At 53.1% G+C, this 20507-nt stretch overlaps 1 protein-coding gene across 1 annotated transcript in view; it reads left to right on the top strand.

Moving 5' to 3' along the window:
• The window catches only part of CREB3L1 (cAMP responsive element binding protein 3-like 1), a 33635-nt gene that overhangs the window by 6821 nt on the left and 6307 nt on the right, over nt 1-20507 (top strand). Inside the window, exons 2-8 of the mRNA XM_008570497.1 lie at nt 12168-12396; nt 14717-14901; nt 16984-17062; nt 18355-18512; nt 19230-19379; nt 19546-19604; nt 19778-19846. Coding sequence (XP_008568719.1) covers nt 12168-12396; nt 14717-14901; nt 16984-17062; nt 18355-18512; nt 19230-19379; nt 19546-19604; nt 19778-19846 — 929 coding nt within the window. The remainder of the gene's footprint in view (nt 1-12167; nt 12397-14716; nt 14902-16983; nt 17063-18354; nt 18513-19229; nt 19380-19545; nt 19605-19777; nt 19847-20507) is intronic.

The raw sequence follows: 20507 nt of genomic DNA, 5'->3' as shown, positions 1-20507 counted from the left end.
ATAACGGGCTTCCCTGCTGCTGGGTTCAGTGCGCATCGTCCCCCAACTCTCCTGGGACAGAGCCCTCGCCGCCACTTCTTGGCCCTTGGCTCTTCGCCCAAAAGCCATTTCACCCATCACAGAGAGGCTGACATATCTGGGCTGGGATGTGTGGTCTGACTTAACAGCTGGACAGCAGCAGCCACGCCCCCCTCCTCCCCTTCTGAAAGAATAACAAAAATGAAAGCAGCAGTGGAGTGAGGCAGGCCCTGCAGGCCCTCACGGAGAGCCGGAGAGCCGGGGGCAGCTTCCCAGCAGTGACTGAGGGGGTTTGGGTTGGAGGCGAATAGACCTGAGCCTTTGCCCCCAGGTTCACCTCCATCTGGAATGCCTTCCTCACCTTATTTCCCTACCTTGCTGTGTGACCTTGGGCAAGTCACTTTCCTTTTCTGGGCCTTGACTTCCTCATTGCTGAAGTAGACTCAGGGTTCCTTGAGGGCACAGAGTGTTCATTATTTTTGGCTATTCCCCAGCAGTAGCTATAGTGTCTGAGTGCTCAGGATATCTTTATTTACTAGAAGGTAGGTAGGAAGGAAGGAAGGAAGGGTTGAGTGGGGAGATGATGGATAAATGAAATGGGTGGGAGGATGGAAGGATGGGTGGGAGGAAAGGTCCAGTGGCGTGGGGATGACAGAGAAATGAATAGTGAAAGAAAGGACACTTCCACACTTCCACTTTGATGGTCCTTTTTTTAAAGTGGATTTTATTTATTTATTTATTCATTCATTTATTCATTTATTCAACTAATGAATCTTAGCCTAAATCCCACCTCTACCTTTCACTTTATCACAATGGCCTTTTCAATTATGAAATATATTATACACTAAAAGAGTACAGACAATGCATATCTATGAATTATAAAGTATAATAAAACAGATACCTGGGAACTCAACACCTGGCTTAAGAAATAGATCCAGCTCTGAATATCTTGGTCTCTCAAAGCCCCATAAGTTTGGGGAAGAAGTGAGCTGTAGACCCTGAATCCACCCCACCCTGGTCATATTCTGAACAAGAAAGTCCTGAGACTGGGTGCCTACTTCCAGGCCCAACCTGAGTAGACGTCAGGTCTGCAGGTCAGATGGCAAATAACTCGACAAGCACTAGCAAGCTGAGTCATACCTGAGGTGGGGCGGGCTGGCCATTAATGGTTGGCTTTAGCATGGCTCAGACCCAGGAGCAAACCTTGGCTCTCATCACATGTCATCCATGTGAGCTTGGGCAGGTGCTTTAACCTCTTGGAGTTTATTTTTCTTATCCATAAAGTAGGGATGATGGTAAAACATAGGGTTCTTATGAGGATTCAATGAGAAATTTTTGTAGGGGACCTAGCACCATGCCTGGTGCACTGTAAACCCTCCATACAATAGTTGCTACTGCTGTTTTTATTCTATTTGTTGTGGTCACTGCCTGAAAAGGTAGTCCTCAGCATTGGTCAGCCCTTGGAGGAATGTTCCACTTTCTCCAGCCCTGTGCTAAGCCCTGATGACAGGGATTTTATTTTTCTGTCTGACCACTCTGGAGATGGAAGGTATCTTCTTTGGGTAAAGCCAGAAAGCCCCAGGCCCCTTCTCAGGGCTCTGCTTTTCTGGGCATCAGGAGAGAGATGGCCAGGGAAGGAACAGAACTAGGACCCCAGGTATGGACCCAATGCATGGAGTGGGGCTCTGTAATAGGCACAGGGATGGGACAGCAGGATGACTCCTTTAGCAACCAGTGTTGTTGTGGGTGCTGAAGAGCACAGGCTCTGTGGTGAGAGCTTGGGTTCAAATCCTGACTCAACCACTTGCTAAGTGAATGAACCTGGGCAAGCTTCTTAACTTCTCTGTGCTTCAGCTTCCTTATCCATAGAGTGAGAGTACTAATAATACTTACTCTATCTTCTGAAGCTTAAATGAGATACTTCATGCAAAGAATGAGAACAGTGCCTGGCACATAAATATTAGCTATTATTATTATTATTGTTGTTGTTGTTGTTGTTGTTGTTGTGACCATTATTATTAGGCATCATAGATGTTAGGCCCTGTGTGAGGGTTCGAGGATGAAATCCATCCTAGATTCCACCCTCAAGAAAGTTAAAGTTTAGAGGGACTCATGGGTCCCATTGTGCATAATTAGATTTCAAGGCATGATATTAACCAATGACCTAATAGTCTGTAAGTGCTATGGTGGTACAGAGAGGGAAAGCACTTTAAATTGGGTGATCAGGGAAGGAAGGCTTCCTGGAGAAAGGGACATTCGAGCAGGGCCTTAAAGGACAGAAGGAGTTGTAATGAGGAGATAAAGGGCAGAGCATTCCAGGAACAGGGAATGGAATAAGCAAAGGCCCTGCAGCAGTGGAGCTCACAGTGGGTTTAAGGAACTGGGAGTGGTCAGTACAACTAGGCTGGAAGAAAGAAAAGAGGAGGGGGCTTCAGCTCTAATGGTAAGTTAGGATCAGTTCATGACACAATACCACGCTAGTGAACTGGGAGTTTTTTCAGCAGGCAGAAGGGAGCCAATGAATGGTCTGAGCTGGACAAGGTGGTGGTCCCCATCTGCTCTGAACCGTCTCAGTGTCTCAGTACTGGGATGTCTAGGATCCATTAGGGGGACCTCAGCTGTCAGCCTGTCTGGATGATCAGAGACCCTCCCCCAGGAGAAACAGAACTGGGGCCTTCCTGGGCAGCAGCTGACCCCAGGTCCCTTCTCTCTTCTGACTTCCACACCGTGCCCCTATGTGACTCTCACACTGGGCCAGGCGTACCAGTTCCCTTCTGGCTCTTTCATCTCCAGCACTCAGGGCCGGGCTGGCCTGGGGAGGACCAAGGCAACTCCACCCTTGCAGAGGAACAGGCTGTCCCTCTTCAGGGTTGGGAGCTCCAGCCCCAAACATGTCCTGTCTTCTGGCCCAACCCCAAGATCCTAATGGGGTTCCCCCACCCCTCCTACAGCTCAGGACCCTCCACTATAAGGCAAATCATGTCCTCATTGACCAGGGGCCTAGAAGGATCTGAACCCCCCTCCTGAGCCCAGCCAGCCTGGCACCCCACCACCTTGGCCCTCCCACCCAATGGCTGGGACAAAATTCCCAGATCCCCTCTCACCATCATCCCAGAGAGGAAGCCCAGCCCTGCCCTCTGCCGCCCCAAAGCCTTCACCCCTTTCTCTCCAGGGCTGCAAATCAGATCCACATTTGGGATCTGGCATGTGCTATCTACTCAGAACTCTCCCCTCCCAGTTAGCTCAGGCTCCCATCTCCCCCCACCCCACATGGTCAGCCCATGGGGTCTGCAGAAGGGGAAGGGCTCCTGCATTTCACAGCCCCTTCAGAGGATGGAGAGGGAGCTAGGCTATGGCAAGGTACCAGAGGAACAGTGGACAGGAGGCCTCCAGGGAGAGATGAAAGGGGAAGGCAGAGGGGGTGGGGTGGAGGCAGAGCTTGAGCAAGCAGGAGAGGGGATGAGGGGTTGGGGGTGGCGAGGGAAGGAGCGAGGTAGTTCCCAGCTCAGCACATTCCTGAGACATCTGGACGTGCTGGAAGGGCCCCAGCTGGCCCACACGGCTGTGGCTCTAGCTTCTCCGCTCTGTGATGTCAGGACACACAATCCCCCCTCCTCTCAGAGTCCCACTCCACTGGCCTGGGGTCCACCTTGGGGCTGACTGCTAGGGTCTCCTCTCCAGACCACTTGCCCTCAGTGAGCAAGAACGAGGGCACTGGGGCAATGGAGGAACTGCTTGCCCCAGAGGTGGCCTGGGCATGTGGTAGGAGACAGACCCAGAAGACCCTTCCCAGGGGTTTGCCCATGTCACTGACTCAAGAAAATTCTTCCTTTGGGCTGGTGCCAGCCCCTCCCTTCTTCTTGGAAGGGAGATAGAGACAAATGAATAGGAACTGCTTGCCCCAGAGGTGGCCTGGGCATGTGGTAGGAGACAGACCCAGAAGACCCTTTCCAGGGGTTTGCCCATGTCACTGACTCAAGAAAATTCTTCCTTTGGGCTGGTGCCAGCCCCTCCCTTCTTCTTGGAAGGGAGATAGAGACAAATGAATGGCTCTGGAAATGGCCGCTTACCTTGAGCTGTGTGATTGTGGGTAAGTCCCCTCCTATCCCCAGCTCTGTTTTCCCCATCTGTAACAATAATAGCTATGTTGAATGAGAGCCTTCTATGTGTCCTGCATTGTATAAAGCACTTTACAAATGTTATCTCATGCGTGATTAATCCTCACAGCAATCTGGTGGGATAGCTATAAATTCCCCCATTTTACAGCTGAGATAGGCTCAGAGAGTTTAAATAACTTGTGAATGAGAGCCTTCTATGTGTCCTGCATTGTATAAAGCACTTTACAAATGTTATCTCATGCATGATTAATCCTCACAGCAATCTGGTGGGATAGCTATAAATTCCCCCATTTTACAGCTGAGATAGGCTCAGAGAGTTTAAATAACTTGCCCAAGGCTGCACAGGACATAGCAGAGCCAGGAATAGAACGGGGTTGTAACCATTGCCTCTGCAAATAAGAGGGGGTGGACCTAATGATGCCAAAATTCCTTTCAGCTCTAAAATTGTAATGATTTCTTTTGGCCATCGTGGGGCTCTTCAAGAAGAGCAAGGGCAGGCATTAGTCACACACTGGGTGGGGGAAGGAAAGCAGAGGCAGCTGGCTTTGAAGCATCTGGTGGGTCAGGAGTCTTTGGAGACCCCCTCCCTTGGAGGCCTAGAGACATCCAGACCCCAAGGGTTGGAGTCATAGCCTGATCCCCAGCTGAGCCCAAGGATCCCACACCTTCCCGAACGCAAGGGAGTAAGTCAGGAGAGAGAATACCACTTCTTCCAAAAATAAAACCTGAGGACAACTCAGACAGGCGGACCGCTGAGGAAGCCAGAGGCCGAATGCTGAGTGCACTGAGGAAAGGGAAAAGGCCAAGGGAATTCTAGCCAGAGCCCAGTGGTAGGCTCCAGCTGAGGAGGGCCTTCCAGCTGGCCAGGGGCTGGGAAAGCAGCTCTGGCTGGTAGGCCACTGGGCTCTATTTATACCCTTTGGCCTGGCCTAAGCCTGGGGGCAGCTCCTCCAGCACTGAGTGGGGTCTGTGCTTCCCAGGTACCTGATCTGGCTGGGGCTTAAAACCAAAAAGGCCCTGGTGAAGAACAACCCGGAGAATGGGTACAGCAGGCCCCACCAGGGAGGAGCCAAGGGAAGCAGTCCAGGTGCATGGAAACTCTGCCTGGAGCAGGAGCAAGCTAGCATTGGAGCAGAATTCAGGACAGTAATTCCTGGAAGCTCTGCTGCAGAAAAAAGTCCATTCGTTCACTGACGCATTCCTTCATCCACCCACTCATTCAGTCAGTCAGTCACTTAGCAAACATCTGTGAACCTATTGCGTGTTGGGACCGATGCTAGGCTGCAAAGATATGGACAAGAATGGGAAACAGCAAGATGCAGAGGCAACATGGCTAGATCATTTCAAGCTACACTAAGGAATTTGGACTCTATCATAAGGGCAGTAGGGAGTCATCGATGGATATTGAGCAAGGGAATAACAGTCACTTTTGGGTTTTAGAAGATCCCTCTTAATGCAAGATGGAGAATGCTCTGGGGTGGAATAAAAGTTCAAGACTTGGACCAACCTTTATAGATAGGGTAGTTATATCACTAGTCAGAAAGCCTTTTGAGAGCAGGAATTAGGCCTTGTTCACCTCTGGGTCTGCAGAGCTGGGCACACAGTAGGTGCTCAGTAAATATGAATGCATGAATGATGAATATATGCATGTGACTGTTGCCCTTATTCTCCAGAGGCCCCCAGCGCCAGTCCTGGCATTTGGTTTCCAGTGTCCTGAGCTGTCCCAGAGGGATCCTCTGGCCACTTCCTATGGACCAGCGTCTCAAGCAGCCAAACTGTGGGCTGCTGTGCCCTCCATGGTGCCAGTCACAGCTAATCCAGCCCTGGGCGGCTGCACTCACTGCCATTGCTTCTTCCTGCCCAGACAGTGCCTGGCGCCCACCCCAGGGCTGGGCCACAGCACATAGGCCGCCTGGTCAGAAGATGCCAGGGGCTGGCCAGGCACTTGAGAGACCTGTGGCCTGGCCTGGCCAGGGCAGGGTTACCAGTGTCAGGAGGGGGAACTGGAGTGCTGCAGTAACAGGGCTGGAGGCTGCAGAGGCAGCCTGCAGTGGGTGCCAGCCTGCCCCTTCCTTTCTCCCTTCCTTTGTTCAGCACACACTGGCATAGAGAAATTCAATCCTCATGTTGTCCCCTCTGCCAGTCCCAGCCCTCACTGTTCGAGTGAGCTCCTTGCCTCGGGCTCCCAGTCTCCCTCACTGGGACTCACCTGATTCAGTCATCTCAGGCACGTGGCTTGGCGCAGTCAGCATTTAGTTCTGTGATCGTGTGAGATGTGTGTGTGTGTATGGGTGTGCATGACCATGTCTGTGTGAGCCCATGTCTGGGGTGACTGCATATGTGCATGAGTGTGCATATGTGAATCTGTGTCTATCTGACCACATCTGATGAGTGTGTCCTTATTGGATTTGCGTTCGCACCTGAGAGTGTCAGCCATGTGAGCCCGTGAGGGTGTGTGAGTACATGTGATAGCACCTGTGCAATGCCGTACATGGAATTGTCCAAATGTTCAATGGGTATGTGTATCTTTCATTCTGTGGTGTCAGAGAGGTGGTGTTCCCCTGTGTAAGAAGGAACTTCCCAGCTTGTGTCTGTGTAGCATGTGCACGTGTGCACACACACATACACATGCACACACACAAAAATATTTCTGCTTATTTGGACTTGGGCTCTGTGGTGAATAGTTCGGTAGGGGGAAAGTATGAAACCTCAGCAGCCGCCTTCCCTGGGCCTGTGGGGAGCGGAGGATGAGAGTGAGGTTGGAGGTTGGAACAATGTGCTCCCCTAAACCCCCATGCCCTGCCAGGAAGGCTCAGGGAGGGGCTGGCTCCAGGGACAGGGAGAACTGGCTTCAACCCTTCCAGTCTCCAGAGAGGCCACGGCAGAGGAAAAGAGCCCCACTCTCTGAGGATTAATTCACTTCACCCTGTCCCTGCCACCCCTGTTTTAATAGGGACACAGACTATAACAGATGAGGAAACTGAGGCCCAGAGAGGAGACACCACCTGCCCCTGCTTGGATCTCGGAGCAGAACTGGGTCTGGAACTAGGGCCTCCTGAGTCTCGGTCCGGTGCCTTTTCCTTTCACAGCCTTAGAGTCTGGCTCTGGGAAGACAAGTCCTGGGTTTCTTAGGACCCCCAAATGCCCTGATGCTGATGCTTAAGGACAGGGAGCTTCGGCTGACAACCGGACACCCAGGGGCCCACCTCGCCTGCTCTCTCTTGACCTTACTCCCCGCCTCCACTCTGGGCACAGCAGTGACTCACACTGTGGCCCTCCAGTTTGAAATGGGGGCAATTTTCTAGTGACCACGAGGCAAGTAACCGTCCGGGAATGTATGGGTCAGTGTGTGTTGGGGGGTGGGGGGCGGTCCGTGGGCCCAGCCCGCGGGGGAAGAAAGGGGGAAATGTGAGAGGACTCTCCTCCCATCCCTCCCCAGAGCTCGCTCTCTCGGAAGGAATGTCCGGGCTCGGGATTCCCCCCACCACCACCCCTTATCCCACAGCTCAGCCTGGACCCGCTCCGGTCTCCTGCCTCCGTTCCCCAAGCACAGACTGAACCAGCCTGGGCCGGGGGAGGGGCACCAGCCAGGATGGGGGTGCAGGCGCCGAGCAGCTCGGGCCGAGGGGAGGGGGCGCGGAGAGGAGGCTGAGCCGGTTCAGTTACCGCCCCGGGAGTGTCCCTCTCCCCCACGAGGGACGGAGACCCCGCTGTCCCATCAGTGCGCCCCGTCGTAGTAGTGTTCGAGGAGGGGCGGAAGGAGCCGCGAGAGCCGCGAGGGGGCTTGAGGACTGGGGCCCCCCGCCCTCCGAGCGGCGGACGTGGGAGGAGACCCTCCCTCTGCACTGCCCAACGCTGGGGGGAGGGGACGGAGCCGTGCCACCGCCGGGCCTTTCTGCCGCTGCACCAGACACAGGCGGGACTCGACACCCCCGGTCCTGCCCCGTGGCGGGGCCGCCAGCGCAGGCCGGGGACCCTCGCGCGAGCCCTTCACTCCTCCGGAGCCCTCCCCGCAGCCGCGGGCGGCCGCTCCATTGGCCGGGGACTCTGCGGCTCCCGCCAATGAGCAGGCCGGATTCCGGCGAGGGGCGGCCCCAGCGCGCCCCGGTTAACCCTTTGTGGGCCGCGCTGAGGCAGGACCGGGATCCTTCCCCAAAAGGCGGGCGGCTGAGGCCGGGCTCCAAGAGGAGGTGCAACCGAGACGAGGGGGATGCGGGTCAGCGAGCCGGAGAGCTCGGGAAGCTCTCCTCCAAGAGAGTGGAGCCGGCGCCGGCTGCGCGCGGCAGCCGAGAAAGAGCTTATATTGGCACGACTGTAGGAAAAAGTCTTTAACAAGGAGGGAAACAAATCATAATATTTCCTTCTGGCTTCCCACCCCCGTTGCCTGGAAAGGCACCCCCGTAGAACGCTCATCTCCAATAGAACCCAATCCCCCTCTTGACGCAGACCCCAGCCCCCTGCCGTTCATGGTCTCCTGGACGTCGGCCCCGCCCCTCCCTCCAGTTTCCATCGGATTTGCTCAACCTGAACTTCTTGTGTGCGGACTCGGGGGAGGACTGGGTGTGGTTGGGAGGGGAGGGAACTAGCGTCCGCACACCCCAGTGCAGCCCCAGATCTCCTACCCTCAAAATCTCCAGCTCACTGTGAGGCCCTGGGTAGATGGCTTTCCCTCTCTCAACCTCAGTTTTCTCATTAGCAAATGGGGGCTGGGGGGGCGTGGACCATGAGCTTTCTCAGGTCCCTTCCGCCTCTAAATTGATGGTGTGAACCAACCATAACCGAGCTGCTATGAGAGGCCAAGCACCAGATGGAAGTAGGGCTACAAAGCTCTCTAAGGGAAGTCCCCGATGGGAAGTGCCCACCATCCGCCCAAAACCCCAGGAAGCCCTGAGCAAGTAAAACCGGAGTGTCTGAGTGCGTCCTCCACCCCCACCCTGCATGCCCCTTGGCCGCCCTCCGCTTCCACACTTGGCTCCCACCACTCTGGAAGCTCCATCCTGCTGGGCTTTGGCTGCTGTTTCTAGCAGGTGGGGTGGGGGCTGCTCAAAAGGGAGGCCAACTGAGCTCTCTTTGCAGGTTCCTGTGGGCACCCCAGAGGGGTCTTTGAGAAGACCGTGGTTCATTTGCTTGGAACTAAGACCTTAAGGGACCCCAGTCCAGACTAGAGGAAGAGTCTCTCCTCTCCCAGGCCCCGACAAAGAGCTTGGCAAACCCTTATCGCCTGAGAAGCAGCTGCTGGAGAAATACCTTAGCAGCTGACTCACCGCTCTTCCTCTCCTCACAGCCCCCTCCCACTGGGCCCCAGCCCCACACCAGGACTTTGAGAGACCCTGAGGGAGAGAGCAAGGAGGAAGCGCCCCCAGCCGGACTGGCCAGGACTCTGGGGAGGGTATGGCTAGCACAGCCCTGGCTGTGGCTGGCGGGTGGTTGGGGGGTGGGGGGTTGCACCCTATAAATGGCTTCTGTCTGGGATCACAGTTATTCTTAGAGACTGGTTCAGCTGAGGCTTCTGACCTGGTACTACCTCACCCCAGCCATTGATGGACAATTGATATACTGATGGCATTGCCCTGTTTGGTACAGGGCATCTGTCCCTCCACAAATATTTATTGAGTGTCTATCTTGAGCCAGGTGCTGGGATCCAACAGGTGACCAAGATACAGACTCTGCCTCCAGGAGTTTACAGCCTGGCAAACAGGCAATTACTGAACAGGGAAGTGTCTGCTGCAGTTGGGGAAGGACTGGGCAGTGAAGAATTGTGAATGCCTCTCTGCTCTACTGGGCTCCCTGGGCCTCAGTTTCCCTATCTGTCAAATGCACATATGCAACTTCCTTATCTTACTGGGTAATTGTGAATATTAAATGAAATGACACGTATGAGAGCGCTTCGAAAGGTTAAAACCACAACAAAAATGTAGGACAACGATTATGATTTTCAGCAAACTGGGGAGTAGGGAAAGTAACTCTGTCAGTGGGGTTCCTGAACTCATTTTGTCCTGGATTCTCTGATTACGCTTCTTTGGAGGGAAAGTCCAAACCACACCCCCACCCCCCATTGGTTCCAAGTTCAGATCAGGACCAGAGTTGAATTGAGCACTTACTACATACTAGGCACGGTTCTAAGTGTTTTATATGTATTTACTTATGTTATCCTCATAATCCTAAGAGGTGACTACTAAGCATCTAACAGATGCTTGATCCTCTTAACAATGCTATGAGGTAGGAACTATTATTTCTCCCTTATGGGTAAGGAAGCTGAGGCACGGAGAAGTTAAGTAACTTAGCAAGTAGTGGAGCTAGGAGTCGAAAGCGAGTCTATGTGACTCCAGAGCTGTGCTCATCCCCTGCTCCATGAGGGCTGATGGACTCATGTGGTGCTGATTATTCTCAGACGGAAAGCTTCTCTATTCATCCCTCCTGGATTAGGACAAACTCCTAACATTCCAGGCCAGAACAGGCCAACAATTCCAGACCTTGATCCAATCCCCACCCCACCCCCATGCCAGTCCTTAACCACTCACCAGGTGGGGTTTCAGGGCTGGAAGCAACCCCCACCCCCATCTCTTCCAACTCATCAGCAAATTTATTCATTTAATAAATAAAGAATGAACAATAGTAATATTTTTTTAAACATTCTCTTCCAACTCATCAGCAAATTTATTCATTTAATAAATAAAGAATGAACAATAGTAATATTTCTTTAAACATTTAATGAACAATAGTAATATTTTTTTAAACATTCGTAATTCTTTAGAGAGAAAAAAATAATGTACAAGAACCCACTATGTGTCAGCTACTGGGATGCTTTATTAATGATAAGAAGTAACATTTGTTGAGCAATTACTATGTGCTGGAGACTCTTCTAAGTGCTTTACGTGTATTAATTTGTTCAATCCTCACAGCAGTCTTAGCAGGTGGGAACTATTAGCAGTCCCACTGTTTGGAGAAGGAAATGAGACAGAGGTTAATTAACTTTCCTAGATCATGAAGACCAAGATATTTCAGGCTTTTTTATTTCTAAGAAATACGTTTAAAAAAATTATAGATGGCCATTGTTGGCTGGCCAGTTAGCTCAGTTCATTAGAGCATAGTGCTGATAACACCACGGTCCAGGGTTCAAGCCCTGTACCAGCCAGCCACCAAAAAAAAAAAAAAAAAAGCATAGAAATATATGTTACATTGTGACCTGCACTCACACACAACTGAGATGAAATTTTTGCCTGGTATTTAACTTCACTTATGTGCAGTACACTCCAATATTTTCTACTCTATGTTGTTCTGCTTTATTTTTTCTTAAATTCTGGTCATGATCCACTAAATTGATTTCACAACCCGTTAACGAGTCATCGCCCACAGTTTGAACAGCACTGAGTCATAACTAGAAGTATCAAGGCCAGGATTTGAACCTAAGTCTTATGGCTCCAGAGTTTAATCTCTTTGTATAAAGAATGGCTTGGGAAAGGGAGACATTGGAGGCATGAGGACAGATGGGGACTGTGCTAATGAGGGGACTGGAATCCCACCACCCTGCATCACTCTCTCCCCACATCCCAGCAAAAGCTAATACAAAAGTCACTAATACTGCCTTTGGTATACAAACTTGCTGGCCTAGACACGCAGTTATTCTTTGATTTAGTCTTCACATCAGCTATGAAAGAGGTAGGGTGGACTGAGAAACAGATTCAGGCAGCTTAAGTGATTTGACCAAGCTCACAGAGCCCAGCGCCCTGTTGCCTGGTCTAGGGAGTCTCTGACCCAATCCATAGCTCACCCTTGGGGATAATGATGGTGAGGGAGGAGATGGCAGTGGAGATCACGTGAGGACAGTGGTAACAGCAGTGATAAAAATGTAAGAGCTGGTGATGTTGGTAGAGGGGAGATTGGAGGATGCTGGTAGCAATAACAGAAGTGGGCGCAGCAACGGGGAGGCTGCAGTGACGGCGGTGGCAGGGGTGGCTTACCTCCACAGCAGCACCTATACCCTCTCCCAAGCCACGCTGAATTCCTTCTTGTCCCCTGCTCCTTCCCTAGCCCTTTCCTGAGCACCTGGACCACTTTGGGGAGAACATGGAGGACTTCTCCAATGATCTGTTCAGCAGTTTCTTTGATGACCCCGTGCTGGATGAGAAGAGCCCTCTACTGGACATGGAACTGGACTCCCCCACGCCAGGCATCCAGGCCGAGCACAGCTACTCCCTGAGCGGAGACTCCGCGCCTCAGAGCCCCCTTGTGCCCATCAAGATGGAGGACACCACCCAAGGTAAAAGGTGGAAGGGCCCAGAAGGCCCAGGAGGGAGGAAGCTTTGGAGGGACAGGAGGGGGCACCTGCAGCCTGAGACTCCCACAAACCTCTCTCAGGGGGTGCTGCTCCCTGTCTTTTTGTTTTCCCTCAGATCACACTCGTGGGCACTTCTCAAATGGGCTTTTTGCTGACTCAGGTCAGCGGTTCACAAAGTGTGGTTCATGGACACCAGCAGCACCTGCGAACTTGTTAGAAATGCAAATTCTCAGGTCCCACCCTAGACATGCTGAGTCAGAAACCCTGTGGGTAGGGCCCAGCCCTCCAGGTGATTCTGATGCATGCTCTGATTTAAGAACGACTGACTTAGAGGAAAGAGCAGGGGTAATTAAGTACTAAATGTGGACAAGTTACAAAGACTGTAGTCCCTTCCCACCTCCTCATACTGTGATGTCCTCCAAGATGCTACTTAGGAGAGACTACTGTACCCTACCCATATTCCTGAAGGTGGGGTTCTCTGAAGCTCCCATCTCCTCCAGCTCCCCCCTTTAAAGCAAAGGGCCCTCTGAGTCCTTCCTCTCAGGTAATTAGCACTCAAAACCCAGACTATGCCCCACCTAGAAATGATCCCTTTGGGCATTTCCTCAAATACAGATGGTTCTGGCTCCATCATTGTTGGCTAGGTGATCACAGGCACACCTCTTAACCTCAATAAGCCTTGGTGTCTTCATCTACTAATGGGAATAATGGGGCAAAGACGGGCCTTTGTACCTCTCCCCTCCGCATGAGAGCAAATACACCTTCTGGGGTTTTAAGTGACTCCAGGACTTGTGGCTGCTGAGGTCCCAGCTTCCCACCGTGCCCTGGCCTCAGCCAAGCCTCTGGAGGCCACCTCAATGAGGTCTCAGGCCCCAGACTGGGGAAGGGTGGAGGTGTAGGGTGGACTCCCTCCTGTTGCACGTTCTCCATCCACCCCTTCTGTGCCAGCCCAGCAACTTTTCAGCTACCCCAAGTCTATTTTTAAAGCAATTTGTCTGTGGGCCTTTTGCAGGGGGCAGCTTCCCGGAGGCCGGTGGCCTGGCCCTGTAATTTGGGAAGATTGTGGGTGTTCCTGGAGCCTGGGGACAGCCTGTGGCCCAGAGTTGGGTCACTCAGGCTCCCAACAGGGTGGGGCCTGGCCTCCAAGGTGGGATCAGGCAGCCACTAACCCCTCTCCCCACCCACAGCAGGTCCCAAAGTCCAGAGTCCCCTCCAGCCTTTCCCTTATATGCTGGCACACCATACCCATGTCTTGCCAGCTGCTTCTCTGGCTGCCAGGCACGGGGGCTACTGGAAGCAAGGATGACTTGGGTGGAGAACTGTAGGCACCTATCAGGAAAGGGAGTAAAGCCCACCAGCCCTGTTGCCCAGGTGAAGCCAGCCCCATCGGGTGGGCAGGAGGTGGACGCTACCCTCAGGAAACCTGAGCATCACCTCCCACCCCCCACATGGTCACCAGGTCCTGTGGATTCTTCTTTCTAAATTTGCCTCTAACATGTCCCCTCTACTCCATCCCCACGGCCACTGCCTTTGTTCAGGCCTCGTCCTCTCCCACCTGGACAATTTCACACTTCCTGCAGTCTCTCTGCTTCCATCTTGTCTGCAGCCGGTCCAGTCCCTACACACGTGCAGAGTGATCTTTTTCTAAGTTACACATTCAAACATGCTCAAAACTCTTCAGTGGCTCCCCATCATCTTTTGGGTAAAGTCACAGCTCTGAGCACAGCTTGCAAGGCTGAACCACCTGCTGGCCCCTCGGACCCCATCTTCCACTTTCCTTTACATTCCACCTGCACTGAATAGCTCATGACTCTTGCCAGATCCCCAGCACCTAGCGCAGTGCTCAGCAAATGTTTACAGAATTGTGTTAACAATAGCTGCTGTTTACTGAACATTTACTTCTTGTCAGGTGCTGTGTCGAGTGTTTTATGTGCATGTTTAATCCTCAGAACCTCCCTACTGGTCTGTCCTGTTCCTTTCCCTTCCCCATTTTACAGATGAGGAAGCTAAGGCTCAGAGAGGTTAAGCAACTTGTCTAAGGCCACACAGCTAGTCAAGAGGGGTCCAGGTCTGGTGTCCAAGCCCATTCTGTATGCTGCTGAATGAAGAGGAAGCCTACACCTCTTCCAGCCCAGCCCACCCTGCCCTCTCACCTTACAAATGCCCCCTCCGCCTTTCCAGCCCACCTCCTAGTGTACCCTAGCATCTCTCCTCAGTCCAGAGCAGCTCCCAGGGTACAGAAGAGGTGCTGAGCCCTCTGCTCTAGGAGTCCCCTGAGCCTGGGTCCTGCCCCTTCCCCCAGATGCGGAACATGGAGCATGGGCGCTGGGACACAAACTGTGTTCCATCATGGTGAAGCAGGAGCAAAGCCCGGAGCTTCCTGTGGACCCTCTGGCTGCCTCGTCAGCCATGGCCGCCGCTGCTGCCATGGCCACCACCCCACTGCTGGGCCTCAGCCCCCTGTCCAGGCTGCCCATCCCCCATCAGGTGAGCCTGGGGTCTGTGTGTAGGGGCTGAGGGAGGAAGAAGGGCTGGTGAGTCTATGGAAAAAGGTGCTCAAAGCCCTGTGCCCCCCAGCTCTAAGAAAAGAGAGCACTGTAACCTCAGGACTGAGGGTGGGACCTCCCAGGCCTGGCCTCTGTCTACCCCTCTGGCCACCCTTTCACCATCCTACAAGGGACACAAACCACAGTACCCTCCATGGAAACTGAGGTCCTCACTGTGTGCTGAAGAAAGCCTGCAGGGAGCCAGTCAGGGCTGGCTATCAGGGACCGGTCCGAGGCCTCAGAGATGGAGACTGCCCAGGCCACTTACTTTTCTCGAAGCTTCAGAATTTTAAAAAAGAAAGACCAAAATGGAAATTTAAAAATTGTGCTATAAAGACAAAAAAACAAACAAAAATATAAAAGTTTAAAAAAATTAAAATTATGCTATACTTCAATTGCTTACATTTATGAGATTAACGTTTTTAAGCCACTTTTTCATGCCAACCCCCCCACCACCAACTTCCATGAATGTGTAGATAGCAGCATTTAACTATAAATCTAAGACCCTTTAGGGATGGGAGACCCAACCCCTGGCTCCTGGGAGAGTTCCCGCCTGAGTCCCAGCTCAGCTCCTCACATGTGCTCTGGGCGCATTGCATTCCCTCTTTCTTCCGCAGCTTCCTTCTCTATAAAACGGGCACATGAACCAACCTAAGGTGCTTCCAGCCCTAAGATTCTACCGTGTGACGGTCATTTAAAAGCCCTAGTTGGGATTTGGCTGGCCTGCCCCCTGCTGGCCACATGGGTCACTTGCTCAAACTGTATGTGGCCGAAGGCAAGGGAGATCAGCCCCCTGCCCCACCATTGACCCAGGGATCAAGGTCTGGCTGCAGATGTGCAGGATCTTTCAAGACCATCACCAAGACTGGCTCAGGGACTCCTCAGGCCTCACCAAAGCAGGAAGGGAAGGTGTGACAGCAGCAGCGTCCAGGGTTATGGAGGTTGGGCAGGGGCCTCAGAGAAGGAAACTGGGGCTTGAGGAGTTGAGCAGTTTGCCCCAAATCATACAGCCAGACTGCCTTCAAAACTCAGCCTGCCAGACCCCGAAGCCCACACTTTCCACTCTAGTGAGGTCACAACACCCTAGCAGAAGGCACAGGAACCAGGAGTTGGCATTGTCAATGAGCTGTGTGACCCACATAAGTTTGCCACTGCAGTCCCCTCATCTGTCACTTGAGGGCTGAGCTGGGAAGTAGACCGAGGAATCTCTAAAGTCCCTGCCATCTGGAACCTTCTGTGATTCTTACTCATCTGCCTAAATTCAGGATTCTGTGTCTCACGCACAATATCATGACTTCTTTCTGCTGGCTGCAGGCCCAGAGGGGAGATATGTCACAAAATTCAACACCCAACACCAAGCCTTCCACAAAGAGACCACTTACATGCATGTTGGTAGTCATGTGTATGAAGCCACACATGTTCTTGAAGTCCTTTCTGGAACAAGTTGGAAAATAGAAATGCATGTTTGTGAAAAATATAAATCTCATTCCATCAGTTCCTTCTTAAAACCCATTAGGGGCTCTGATTGCTTCAAACTTCTTTGTCTGCATTCTACTCCTATTTCTACTCCATTGCAGACTTTGTCTTCTCAGGGAACTTTCTCTAAGCCCCCAGCCAATCAATGCTCCCTCTTCTGTACAATTGTCACCATTCACTGGCCAGCTACAATGCGCCAGCATTACCTCTGTCCTCATGGCAACCCACATACCAAGGCCTACGTGGCCTTCACAGTCAGCGCAGGGTCAGCCTCCACCGGGAAGGTGGGCCTTGCCTCAGAGGACACAGGACACCCTCCTCTGACTCAAGGTCTGAGCTTTACTACTACTACTACTACCTTCTCCTGTCTTGAGGGTCACCTGGCTTCTCCAAGTGCAAGAACTTGCCTTCACTCCCTTGGGCTGTGCCCAGAGCTCCAAGCCCAGCTACTTCCCAACTGTGCAGGGCAGACCACCAGCCTCAGGGAGGGAGGTGGTGGGGACAGTCCCAAGGGCAGCTAATGGAGCTGGATCTGTCTCATCTTCAGGCCCCAGGAGAGATGACTCAGCTGCCAGTGATCAAAGCAGAGCCCCAGGAGGTGAACCAGTTCCTCAAAGTGACACCAGGTAAGTGTGCCCAGGGGAGGGGCTATTTCCCCCTCCAGTCTTGGACAGACAGCCTCCCTACTCCTTTGATCAAGCCCACCCCTGTCCCTAGACAACCCCCATCTTTAGCTAAAATATCCTCTCCTCCCTGCCCTACCCACTCTCTGTTCATCCCTGTTCCCTCTTCTCTTTCCAGTCCCCTCGTTGCCCAGTCTACTACTGCCATCACTGTCACCAACATCCTCTTACCCTCTTTGCTAATTCTCTTAGCATCTACTCACCAACAAAAGCCCACTCCGGGGAGCTTTGGGAGCACAGCCCTAGACCAGACTGGGGAGAAGGGGACAGAGGAAGGGCTAATGGAACCTTTCCAATCCCACCTCATTAATTCATCAAACATTGATTAAGTATCTCCTGTGTATCAGACCCTGGGCTAAATACCACGAGGTTTAGTTGTTTCACAGAGGTTAAGTAAACATAACTAAGGTCACACAGTTGGGGTGCTACAGTCAGGACTAGACCTTGGCCAGTGCTCTTTACAGTGTTGCATCCATAAGAGGCAAATAAGTGTCAAAGGAGGGAGAGAAGACTTCTGCAGGAGTCAGCCTTGAGCCAGCCTGGAAGGATGCAGGGTTCCTGCTCCCAGCCTCGCCCTGCCCTGCCCTGCCAAGGAGCTCCAGGTTTCCGCACCTGGAACTATCTGGTCATTCTGAGCTCTCCCTGCATCTGGGACTCTCTGGCACCTCTTCCTGACACCTGCAGAGTGTCCTTCTTCCTGGTGCCATGGCCACAGAGGGGACAGCGTGGAAGGGGAGGTTGGGCTCTTCGCTGATCTGCTGAAATCCCAAGGCCTGCTGTCCTCTTACCCAGAAATTGGAATTGGAAATGGGAACCCTGGAGTGGTTATGGCTAAATATTTGGGGTGGAAGGGAGGAGGAGAGAGGATGCTGTTTGCCCAGCCTGATCCCCAGGGGTCGGATTTGAGGCAGAGACCCCAGTCACCTTCTGGGGTTGCTGAGCTGAGGCCTTAAAGACCTGGACCCTGTGAAGTCAGGGATAGGGGAGGGTCTCCCAAGAATTCAGCTTCTATGATGTCTACACCAATGACCTGGCTTAAAGGAGCTGGGACTCTGTGGAGTCAGAAATGGGGTGGCACTCAAGAATTGGCTTCTGGGTGTCAGCTGTCTTTCTGACACTGCAGAGGGGCTTCTAATGTTACAGCTGAGACCAAGGGCCTGATAGTTTGTTTCCTCTGATGTCAGAGCAGAGCTGTGACACAACCCTGCTAACCTGGTTTCCCCTGCTCTACCCAGATGACCTGGTACAGATGCCTCCAACGCCCCCCAGCAGCCATGGCAGTGACAGCGACGGCTCCCAGAGTCCCCGCTCTCTGCCCCCCTCCAGCCCTGTCCGGCCCATGGCCCGCTCCTCCACAGCCATCTCCACCTCACCTCTCCTCACCGCCCCTCACGTAAGGAGCTGGGGGTGGGCTGACCTCGGAGGCGAGGAATTGAGTAAACCCACCCAGTGCACTGACCAGTGGAGAGGGTCCGGGGAGCCCCAAGCCTGATCCCCACCCCTACCAGAATGTAGAGAGGTGCTGCCCAGCAGATGGGAGTGAGAATCCTTTTACTCCTACCTCATGGTAGAAAGGAAACTGAGGTAGAGAGACGAAGCCTAAGAGGCCTGCTGAAGCCCAAACTGTTGCAGAGCCAAGACTAGAACTTGACATTCCTGACCTCCAGAGGGAGGAACCAGGCTCCATCCAAGGAGCACTGTTTGGGGAGCAGTGCTCAGGATGCCTAGAATCCCCCAGGAACACAGAGCCTGGCCCTGAGCCCTGGGATCGATGTGGAGCCTCCCAAGTCAAAATCATAGGAAAGGATCTGAGGAGAGTGCTGTTCAGCGGGTCCTGGACAAGAGAGCTTTGAGGCTGTGGATTCGGGGATGGGGTCCAAGGAGCCCCCCAGATGATGTGCTGAGCACCTAACATGCTAGGTTCCCAGAACAGTCTGAGCTCTTGATACATGTTACCAGCTTTAACTCAGACCCGCTGCTTCATCAGATGAGGAAACCGAGGCTCAGAGAGTGGAGCACCTTGCTCAGATCATACAGATAGTACAGGGCAGAGCTTGAATTTGAACCCAGGCCTGTCTGGTTCCTGATCACCATGTCCTACTTCCTACAGAAATTACAGGGGACATCCGGGCCACTGCTCCTGACAGAAGAGGAGAAGCGTACCCTGATTGCTGAGGGCTACCCCATCCCCACGAAACTCCCCCTCACCAAAGCCGAGGAGAAGGCCTTGAAGAGGGTCCGAAGAAAGATCAAGAACAAGGTAAAGCCAGAGCCAGGCCCTGGCCCTACACTGGGGCTTCAGAGGTCTTCCTTGGTGGGTGGGGGTCTCTGCTTCCCTGGCAATGCCAGCCTTGAAATTGGGGGCGGGTAGCCAGGAAGTGGACAAGTAGCAGTGGTAACCCCTGTTTTGGGTCCGCCTCTTCTAGATCTCGGCCCAGGAGAGCCGCCGTAAGAAGAAGGAGTATGTGGAGTGTCTAGAAAAGAAGTAAGTGTCCTGGGAGGGGTGGTGGGCCTGGGACCACTCCACAGCCTAACCTGCTCTCTTGGGACCCCAGAGGCAGGGGGCGCAGGGAGTGGGATGGTGCTGGGCAGGGCCAAGGGGCTGGGAGAGTGAGTCTGGGGGGTCCCCCTGAGCCTGTGCCTGCTTGGCCCCTGCAGGGTGGAGACATTCACATCAGAGAACAACGAACTGTGGAAGAAGGTGGAGACCCTGGAGAACGCCAACAGGTGGGTGGTGCCACGTGCATCTCATCTGCACCTGCCCTCTGCAGCCTGGCCTGGCTCTGCAGAGCTCTGGGAGGCAGGAGAGAGAACTCAGTTCAGCATGACAGGGACCACAGAAACAGATCCCATGGCCTGAGACCTCTGATGTCCTGCCCCTCCCTGGGCTCCTGTTCGTCCTCATCTGCACCTAACTCTAGACACCTGACAGGGCTGGGGAGACGCTTCAGTGAGATCTGTAGAGCAATTCTCGAAGTGTGGTCCTCAGACCAGCAGCATCAGCATACCCTGGATTATTAGAAATGCTTATTCTCAGGCCCTATCCCAGGTTTACTGAATCAGAAACTCCAGGGGCAGGGCCCAGCAGTCTGTGTTTTAATAAGCCATCCAGGTAATTTGGAAGCACCCTAAAGTTTGAGAACTGCTGGTATGGATCCTTGCTACTCAAACCCAGATCCCCAGACAGGCAACAACAGCATCACCTGGGAGTTCGTTAGAAATGCAAAATTGGGCCGGCCTGGTGGCGCACTGGATAAGTGCGCCGCTTGGGAAGCGCGGCGGCGCTCCCGCCGGAAGGTTCGGATCCCACATACGGACCGGTTCCCGCTCACTGGCTGAGCGAGGCACGGGAGCAACGCCGAGGGTTGCAATCCCGTTGCCGGTCCCC

The sequence above is a fragment of the Galeopterus variegatus genome, unplaced genomic scaffold (genome assembly GCF_000696425.1).
Source record: "Galeopterus variegatus unplaced genomic scaffold, G_variegatus-3.0.2 Scaffold608, whole genome shotgun sequence".
NCBI classification, from domain to species: Eukaryota; Metazoa; Chordata; class Mammalia; order Dermoptera; family Cynocephalidae; genus Galeopterus; species Galeopterus variegatus.
Note: the sequence above shows the minus strand (reverse complement) of the source record. Positions and strands in the feature narration are given on the sequence as shown.